The sequence below is a fragment of the Myotis daubentonii genome, chromosome 16 (assembly GCF_963259705.1).
Source record: "Myotis daubentonii chromosome 16, mMyoDau2.1, whole genome shotgun sequence".
NCBI classification, from domain to species: Eukaryota; Metazoa; Chordata; class Mammalia; order Chiroptera; family Vespertilionidae; genus Myotis; species Myotis daubentonii.
The window spans coordinates 20,922,828-20,931,910 of NC_081855.1; the positions used below are offsets into that span (position 1 = coordinate 20,922,828).

The 9,083-nt window shown below is 56.6% G+C and overlaps 2 protein-coding genes across 2 annotated transcripts; one reads left to right on the top strand and one right to left on the bottom strand.

The window, feature by feature from the left end:
* Window positions 1–1,506: 1,506 nt before the first annotated feature.
* Window positions 1,507–3,233, bottom strand: EMC6 (ER membrane protein complex subunit 6). Its single transcript, XM_059669088.1, has 2 exons — window positions 3,086–3,233; window positions 1,507–2,923 (listed from the first exon to the last, which is right to left on the bottom strand). The coding sequence occupies exon 2, from the start codon at window positions 2,884–2,886 to the stop codon at window positions 2,554–2,556; it is 333 nt and encodes a 110-aa protein (XP_059525071.1). The 5' UTR covers window positions 2,887–2,923; window positions 3,086–3,233; the 3' UTR covers window positions 1,507–2,553.
* A 79-nt stretch (window positions 3,234–3,312) lies between these two features.
* On the top strand, window positions 3,313–8,061 carry TAX1BP3 (Tax1 binding protein 3). Its single transcript, XM_059669087.1, has 4 exons — window positions 3,313–3,492; window positions 6,352–6,471; window positions 6,892–6,969; window positions 7,272–8,061. The coding sequence occupies exons 1-4, from the start codon at window positions 3,454–3,456 to the stop codon at window positions 7,407–7,409; spliced, it is 375 nt and encodes a 124-aa protein (XP_059525070.1). The 5' UTR covers window positions 3,313–3,453; the 3' UTR covers window positions 7,410–8,061.
* The last annotated feature ends 1,022 nt before the right edge of the window (window positions 8,062–9,083 follow it).

The following is a 9,083-nucleotide window of genomic DNA, read 5'->3' on the forward strand; positions in this document are numbered from 1 at the left end:
ACAGCGCTCTGCTTAGGGACTACAGAGTCGCTAAGTCATTCCACTTGGAATGGCATCTTGTATATCTGGAAAAGGGCTCCACTTGGTTCCAACCCACCCCCTGCACCCAAGTGATGCACCTTTCCTCAGAGCACACTCTCCAGTGGACACAAGAATGCTCTCCCTCTAAGGCACACCTTCCTTCCAGCTGTGGGTTTCCCGTCAGGCCTGTACCAGAACCAAAGGGAGGGGGAGGGAGCTGGCACATTTTCTGGGATGGCCCAGTGTTTGTATTCTCTGACATTTTAATTTGGTTATAAAACGACACAAAGGTTAACTTTAGATGTGTCATGATTTTTCCCCCCTTCATGTCTGCATGATCACCCATGTTTTAGATTAAAATGTAAGGAGAAAGTGAGCCCAAAAGAGGCAGACACAGAAAGCATTAGTGGACAATATATTATGTTCCTTATTATCTTGCAAAGAAATTAAAATGAAAGGAAACTCTTGAAATGAGCAAACATTAAGACTAAGAAGGCACTGATAAAACTGGCACTTTTCATTCAACGAGTAATCTGGTAATACTCTGGAAAGCATTTGAAATTAAGTTTTAATCTTCTGCTCTAGCCTATTCTCAAAACAATATAGCTATGTAGACATTCACTGCAGTATTTTTGTAATAGTGATCATTTCAAACAACCTTACTGCCTAACAATGGAGGAATGGTTAGGTAAATCAGCTCATTTACCTCCCCTCCATCCTACTCGCCCAAGTAGGACCCACTGCTGCTTCCTCCTTAGCCCACATCAGGAATGAATTCCCCCTTCCCACTCAGAAAAGGCCCCGAGAGGATTGGGGATGCAAACCATTGAAGCGAATATCTTCAGTGGTGGACGGAGCGGGTTCAGAGGAAGCCACTGGGGGAGAGGGAGGCGAAGCCGTGCCTCCGCTTCTTGGCTTCCGGTGCGAGCACGTAACCCGGAACCCAAATGGGATTCAGGCAGCCTGGGTCCCAGACCCAGTCCCATATTGGCCATGGCCCAATGCTGTCTGCAAAAGGGGACCTGGCTTCAAGCTACTTCCCTTCTGATCTAAAACTGACTGAAAAACCCAAATCTGATCACATAACTCTGGGCTAAAACTCCTAAAGACTTCCCTCAGTTGCTCTTACAATCAAAGCCACTCTCCACCATGTTCTTTCTCGTCCAGCTCTATCGCAGCTTCAGATACAGGCCAAACCCCTTCCTGCCCAATGGCCCTCACACACGTGCTTTCTTCCAAGTACCCTTCTCCACATTTGGCTGTTATTCAGCCTTCGGTTCTCTAATGTGATTTCCTCAAAGACGACTTTCTTGACCCGCCCCCCTCCCCACCTGGGTTCAGTTTGGAGTGCCTATGTAGTCTCTTCATAGCACTTACCATCATTCAAACATTTGTGAAGTTAGGTAATGCTGGTCTTCCCAGTTAAGACTGTAAATTCCATGAGCAACATGTTCACTACTGTAACTTTAACGCAATACTTATCCCTCAATTAAAATATGAATTTTATTATAAGATTCCTCCTGACAAGAAGGGATCACCGATTAGCATACAGACAGAGGCACTGACCCTCTAGACAAGCCCATAGATAAGTTTACAAACATCCAATCTGTCTAACCTTCATGAGACATATTTTAGAAGACAGCTTGAATTAATTTTTTTAAGTGGAAATGACAGCTGGCTGTAACGAGGTGAAACGGAACTGACAGGACACCACTCACACCTGAAAGCAGTGGGTAGTGGAAGGGAAAGCGGGGCTGGAAAAGGTACACTCAGCCAATACAGCAAGAGCAATTCGGAGACCTACCCGAGGCCCAGCCGGGGCGGCTCAGGGTTCGAGAGTGGACCTATGAACCGGGAGGGCGCATGCCCAGGTTGTGGCTGATCCCCAGTAGGGAGCATGTAGGAAGCAGCCAATCAATGATTCTCTCTCATCATTGATGTTTCTCTCTCTCTCTCTCTCCCCCCCCTTCCTCTTTGAAATCAATAAAAATATATTGGGGTGGGGGGGGGAGGAGACCTCCATGTGAATCCAGGCTCTGTCCTTCGGAGCTGTGCCTCCTCTGGAGCCTTAGGTGCACCAATGGGGACAAGGATCACATCTCCTCCATGAGGACACTGCTAGAATCAAACGAGATCATGGGCGTAAAAATCACGCGGCATCACGCCTGGTATGCAGGGCACACACTACACACCCACCGTTACTAGTTACACAGGTGTGAACAGTAAGTCCCCTCCGTTACCGACGGCCAAGCCCACTCCCAGCTCTCCGGGAGCATCAACACCTGGGGCTTTTGCACCCACGACAGACGGGGGATGGGGGGGGGCGAGCGCGGGGAGGATGCGTTCAGGCAGGAAACACTCCGTCAGGCGGCTCACGCTTCATTTAATCTGAGGGCTATCACAGGCTCTCCGTCCTCCGGTCTAAGTCATAACGTTACAGAACAAGCAGTGAATCCAACCACTTAAAAACGAAGTCGGTCTACGCGCGGTCACCGTCTGCTTCTCTCCGAGAGCCGGGGCGCCCGGCCCGCGTCAGTAGACGTGCACCATGCCGTAGAGGAACGTCCAGAACAGCACGTAGGTGAAGAGGCCTCCGACCAGGCCGCCCGTGAAGAGGGGCCTCCGGGACTTAAAGTATTTGTTCCACCTCCTGCCCGCCTTGAGGATGAGCAGCAGGGAGAGCAGGACGGAGGCGAGCAGGTAGAAGATGAAGCCGTAGAGGCCGGTGAGGCCGAGGATGCCGGCCGTGGCCCCCGACAGCGCCGACACCGAGGTGCGGCAGTAATCCAGGACCGCGGCGTTGCCTCGCACGGCGGCCTCGCTGATGAACGGCGGCCCTTCCCGCTTGGCCACCACCGCGGCCATCGCGCCCCTGGCGCTCGGCCTCTGCTTTCCCGCGGAGCTGCGGAGGAAACCGAGGGGCAAGTGGCGCCGGGAGCGTGGCGAGCGGGGTTCACGCCGCTCCTCCCCCCGGGGGCTTCACCTTCCCGCGGCCTGAGGAGGCCAGCCGGGGGTCGGGGAGCGGCAGCACGTCTGCATCCCCCGCCCAGGCTCGCCCGCTTACCTGGAACAGGGTCGCGGTCCCTCGGCGTCCCCTCAGACGGTCGGCGGTGCGGACCCCCACGGCGCCATCTTGCCCCAGAGCCTGCTGGGAGGGCCCGGGCTGCGCACGCGTCCAGACCTCGCGCCCGCCCTCTAGCGCATGCGCCGCGGGGCGCCCAGGCAGGCTCCGCCTCCTTCCCGCTTTACTACTCACCCCTGGGACCTCCGAAAGCGGAACAGCGACCCGGCGGGTGATTGGCTGGAGGCTTGTTAACTATTCATGAGGGGGCGGGCCGAGCCGGGCGGCCTTTGTTAACCGGAGGGCGCGGTCGCCGGGATTTTCACTGCGGGCTTCGCGGAGCGGGACTTGGCTGCCAGATTGCGGTCGAGATGTCCTACATCCCGGGCCAGCCGGTCACGGCCGTGGTGGTGAGTGCTCTCGCGGGGGTTCCTCCTCCCCTTGGCTTGCTCCCACTTTGCAGAGCGGTAAACTGACACCCCATACAGGTTGGCAAAGCGGCGAACCCCGGGCTCCTGCAAACCCGCGGCCAGAGCTTCAGTCCTGGTTTCAACCGCGGGCTCCCAGCCAGAACAGGGAAGGCTGGGACCCAAGAGCCTCAGATCCTGGACCTGGCCAGTCCCCGGCCGCCGCCGCGTTGGACTCCTTTCAGCCGGCCCGGGCGGAGGACGGAGGAGAAAGGCCGGGTTGTGGGGACCTAGTCAAGCACCCAGGGCCTTCCCGGACCTGTGATCTCAGCTGGGTAGCCGCGGGGGGCGGGCGCCGGCCCGGACATCCGTGAGTCGCAGCCTCTGGAATGAGGAAGTGCTTCCTCCACGCCAGGGGCGCCGCCGCCCCTTACCCCTCCTCACGTCCAGCCTTGCTTCCTCGGACTCGCCACCGCCCAGTCCAGAGTGAAGGCTCATACAACTGGCTCGGTCCCGCTCGGAACGTTCCCTGGATCCCCAGCTCTCGGGGCAAAGTCCAGGTCCCTTGCCTGGCACTTGGAGCCGGAGAGACCCTTTGGTGTCAGCTCAGACCCCGGGCCTCCCACTTCTCCCCTCCCCCGGCTTGTCTTGGGTGTCAAGTGCAATTAGAATCATCCAAGAAAGGGAGGGAGGCTGGGACATTAGACCTAGATGTCAGAGCCACAGCTGGATGGGACCTGCAGGCCAGGAGGTGGGGACGCGAGTCCCAGAGAGGTCTGGTCATGGCCAGCCTCAAAAGGAAGCCCTCGGGATGGACCCGGATCTCTGAGAAGAAATGCCTGTTGGGCAGGCATTGGGTTAGGTGGAAGTCCCCGCTCTGGGGTCATGATCTCAGATGGGTGTGCTGGGAGTCAGGTGGTGTGGTGTGAAGTCACTGATAAGGTGAGCAGCAGCGCCGGCCTAGGCCAGGAGGAAACATTGCTGGGCTTGCCTAGGGCCGCCCTAACCTTCAGCCTGCTACACCAGCCTGACTTCCAGATCCCTCGCTGCCCAGAGAGGAGGAGGGGCCAGGCTTGCTCCTTACCGGGGGAAAAAAAGGGGTGACAGTAATTTCACCCAACTCAGTGACAGGGCCTGTCTCCCAGCCCAAGGGCCTGCACTTATTTTTTTTCTGTACTTTTTTACCTTGAAGGTGGGTCAAAGGTATGTATTGGAGCAGGCCTGGAGGACCTAGGGCATGAGGATCTAGGCCTGGTGGGCCTCAGGGGTTATGCTCTTGCTCCCCCCTCTAACATGTCATGGCTGGTCCCTGGGCCTTCCTCCAAGCTGTAGGACTGTGACCTCCCAATTCTTCTAACACATGTCTGAACATGGTGGGTGGGGTTTGGCCTCTCATGTGTTTGACTAGGGATGGGTGGGAGAGGCTTCCTCCCTCGCCCTTGTCATCTTCCATGTAGTTATCTTTTTTTTTTTAAATATATTTTTGATTTCAGAGAGGAAGGACAGGGAGAGCGAGATAGAAACATCAATGATGAGAAAGAATCCTTGATCGGCTGCCTCCTGACACCCCACACTGGGGATCGAGCCCACAACCCGGGCATGTGCCCTGACCGGGAATGGAACCCTGACCTCCTGGTTCATAGGTCGATGCTCAACCACTGAGCCACGCTGGCTGGGGGGAGTTAACATCTTGAGAATATTGAAACCATTTTGGCCCCTGAGAACTCTGGCTCCACAGGCCCATCTGCCTTCTGGATACCTGCCTGAATGGCTCCTGGCCCTCAAACTCAACATGAGATGGTTATATTCCGCCAGGCCAGGTGGCCAGAGGCTCCTCTTGACTCCTCCGTGCTATGAACAGCCCCCAAGCCTGCTGATGTCACTTTACAAGTAGTTCATGTCCCCTGGCCTCTACATCCCACCTCTAAGAGGAATCCATTCCCTACTACCCAAGTGGTCATTCTAGCATCTAACCCGATCACAACCAGCCCTACTTCCCAACTCTCGAGCGCTCCAGTGGGCCCAGAATGAAGATCAGGTCACAGAGACCTGGTCACTCCCTCAGGTCCAGATCAAGTCACCTTGTGGAGTGGGGTGATCTGATCTGATTCCAGTATTTGGTGACTGGAGCATGTCTGTTGAGGGCTGTGAAAGGAGCCTGGCACAGTTGGGGACCACAGCCCAGATATGGTAGGAGACCCCTAGGACTCGCCTCCACCTCCTCCACTGCACAAGAGCAGGGCCTGGCCTGAGGGAAAAGACCCCTCCCTGGGGCCCAGTCTCCAGGGCCTTCCTGCCTGGCCCCAGCCTCTTAGCCTCTTCTCACCTCCCAGTTCTGGTCCTGCGCTGTGCACCGTGGTTTCATGGACCTTTCTGTATGGCGCCTTCAAGCCTCTGTTCCTATTCCCTTGGCCAGGACAGCCCCTCCTCTCCTTTCTGTGTGAGTTTGATCTCCACTTTTCCTGAGCATCCTCTGTCTTGCCCTCACCTGGGCTGCCTCGGCAATCTGCCTGCAGTTTTTTTAGGGCCTGACCCCTTCTGCCCTGAGTGATCCCTCCCCTGGGATATAGCCCCCCCATCCATAGCAACCGGAGCTTAGAGCACCTGTTGATTAAGGCTGATGCCTGAGACAGAGGAAGGGGAGAGAGGTTGGGACAGAGTGTGATGTGGGAGAGTTGATGTGGCTGAGTCGAGTCTCAACCCGCCAGCCTCCAAGGCTGGTGACCAGCTGGATTTCTGCAGAGGGCCCTGGTCCCCACCCTCCTGGCATGGCTGAGCTGTTCCAGCAGCCTAGGGTGGGTGCGGGAGATACAGACCAGACTTGTTCTCTACTCACCCCCAACTCATTCTTTTCTTTGCCAGCAAAGAGTTGAAATTCATAAGCTGCGTCAAGGTGAGAATTTAATCCTGGGCTTCAGCATTGGAGGTGGAATTGACCAGGATCCCTCCCAGAATCCTTTCTCAGAAGACAAGACGGATAAGGTGAGGACCAGAGAGAGTCCTGGGGCCTCTTCGTGTAGCAGAGGCCTGAGATGGTGGGTCTCTGCTTCCTGGGCCTTTGTGGAAGGAGCAGACCTAGTCTCTTGCCAGCAGTCCCCCCTAAGAAGGTCTAAGAAGTGATCTGGTGGGAATAAATGGGGTGGGGGTGAGGAGTGGGCTGCCCAGCCCTAGGAAGGCCCGTTTAGACAGAGCCCAGGAGCAGCAGGGGCTGGAGCATCCCTGGGCAGCCAGCTGTCCCCTTGGCTGTCTTGGCACAGCCTGTTCCTGGGGGTGGGGGCTGGAGGGAGGCTCAGTGCAGGGATAGACTGATGGACAGCTGGGCGTATGCCTACTGGACTTTGCTCTGTGGATAAGGGGCCAGTCCAGTGAACCCAGGGCTTGACGTGGGCTGTCTGTTTCCAGGGCATTTATGTCACACGGGTATCGGAAGGAGGCCCTGCTGAAATTGCTGGGCTACAGATTGGAGACAAGATCATGCAGGTAACAGAAGTGCCAACGGAGGAAAACAAGGCTTGGGTTGGAGGGGCTGAAGCATGTGGGAGTGGGGCTGAGGCTGCCCCTGCCTCCTGGGAGACTCACCCCAGCCATGGTGGAGCCCACGCTGGCCTTGCCCCAGAGGAAGCTGGCTCTCTTCTGTGTGTGGCAACTGGTGCTTGGCATCCCCTATCCAGGGGTCATCCGCTTGGGGCCTGCTTGGGTAAGCCAGGCTCCCCAGAGCCCATCCTACTTCCAGATCCCAGAGGGTGGGGAGCTCAGGTGCCTGTATTTTCTCCCTGGGTCAGGTGAACGGCTGGGACATGACCATGGTCACACACGACCAGGCCCGGAAGCGGCTCACCAAGCGCTCGGAGGAGGTGGTGCGCCTGCTGGTGACGCGGCAGTCGCTGCAGAAGGCCGTGCAGCAGTCCATGCTGTCCTAGCGGCCCGCCGAGGTCCCGACGCGTGCCTGCCGCCTCCTTGTACAGTGACACTACTTCCACAGTCTGCCCCTCGTCCTGGCTCCTGCTGAGTGCTGGCCCCCCACTCCGAAGGCAAGAGCTGGTCCCAGAGGCCTGACTGGCCTGCCTTCCCCTCACCAGTGGCCTGAGGATCTGGGACCAGCCCTTCCTTGGACACCGAGGACTGGAAACAATGGCCTGGAGCTGAGTTGTAGTCAGTCTGTAGTGACCACAAGCTTAGCCCCCAGACCCTGCTGCCTGGTCTCAGCAATGCCCAGGGGAGCAGGGCCCCCACTTCCTGAGAGCAGCCGCAAAACAGAACAACGCCTGGTGGGCCAGCCCTGCCCTCTGTCTCAGTGCCAAAGTGCCTGTGTCCCACGCATTCCCGTTGCTCAGAGGGGATTCGACACTTCAGAGGCAGAAGTCTGCCAGCATGGAAGCCAGCAGGCTCAGTGCACCCATCGCCCCCCACTCCTCCGAGGGGTGCTAGCCTTCCAGGGCTCACCAGCTTACCAGATTTAGACGAGGTTTGAGGCTGACTTTTGAGGGCATTTTTCAAGATTGCAAATCTCCTCTATGTCTGTTTAACTTTTGTACTTTTTTAATCACTTTGATACAAAGGGTTTTTATCTTACTATTTGGAGATGCCAGTTCTACTTTGAATTTAGCTTACTAATTCAATCTGGGAATGACTCAGCAAATTAGAAAACCTTATTCTGGTTACTGTGGAAATGGGGCAGTATGACCCCCCCTCCCCCCGACACACACACCTTGTGCCAAATAAACAGAGCTGGGATTCACTGGGGTCTGTGCTAAGGTGCAGGCAGGGCTGGGGGACTTGGGGGTGGGTTACGGGGACAGCTTTGTCTGTCAGGTCGGCGGCCCTGGCCCTGGCTGCTCGGGGAAGCCGCCCCACTGCTCCTAGGCCCACGGGACATGGGCTTGGCCGGGCCACATCCACCTTCACCCAACTTCCCTTGTGAATCGGGTCTCAGTCCCCACCCAGGAGCCTCATGGAGACCAAGGGGCTCATGGGAAAAATACCCTCCCCCTAAGGCTCTTAAGAGCACTCAGTTGGTCACAGCCAGGGATGCAACCCCAAATGTTTCCAGAGGCTGCCACCTGACAAAACGGGGTGACTGGAGAGGCCGGCCCACCATGGGCTGCATCACCAGCTCTGGGAATTGTTGCCACTCATGGACCCACTGACAAATCAGATCTTTTAAATCTCCCACTTTTAAAGTGTGGCACCTGGTAACATACTGGGTGGCCCAAATAAAACAGGCGTGCATACTTGGTCAGGCTGCAATCTCTGCTTTAGGGAAACAGGAGCCTAAATTACTTGGTATTTTTACACCTAGATTGATGAAGAATCTGGAAAGATCAGACATCCCTCCACTCCCAGTGGTGGTGTGCCCTTAAGACCTCACCCAACCCCTGCTCACCACCACAGCTTGAGCAGCGTGCCCCTGGGAACGCAGGCGTGGGACCCGTGGGACCTACCTGGCCCTGAGCAGGCAGGCGTCTGGCACTACCCAAGCGGGGTCCCCTGATGAAGTGCCAGGTCGGCACGCGGTCACCTTGGGAGGCCATCTCCCTAAGCCCCAAGGACTTGGTTCTGAAGCCAACACACCTGCTTCCTGCATCTGGCAAATG

What these genes read in the sequence shown, in the direction of transcription:
- TAX1BP3 (XM_059669087.1), top strand. Translation starts at nt 3,454, where the DNA reads ATGTCCTACATCCCGGGCCAGCCGGTCACGGCCGTGGTG. An exon ending in AGCCGGTCACGGCCGTGGTG is followed by an intron (nt 3,493 to 6,351) that starts GTGAGTGCTCTC and finishes TTTCTTTGCCAG; the next exon opens with CAAAGAGTTGAAATTCATAA. An exon ending in CAGAAGACAAGACGGATAAG is followed by an intron (nt 6,472 to 6,891) that starts GTGAGGACCAGA and finishes GTCTGTTTCCAG; the next exon opens with GGCATTTATGTCACACGGGT.
- EMC6 (XM_059669088.1), bottom strand. Translation starts at nt 2,886, where the DNA reads ATGGCCGCGGTGGTGGCCAAGCGGGAAGGGCCGCCGTTCATCAGCGAG.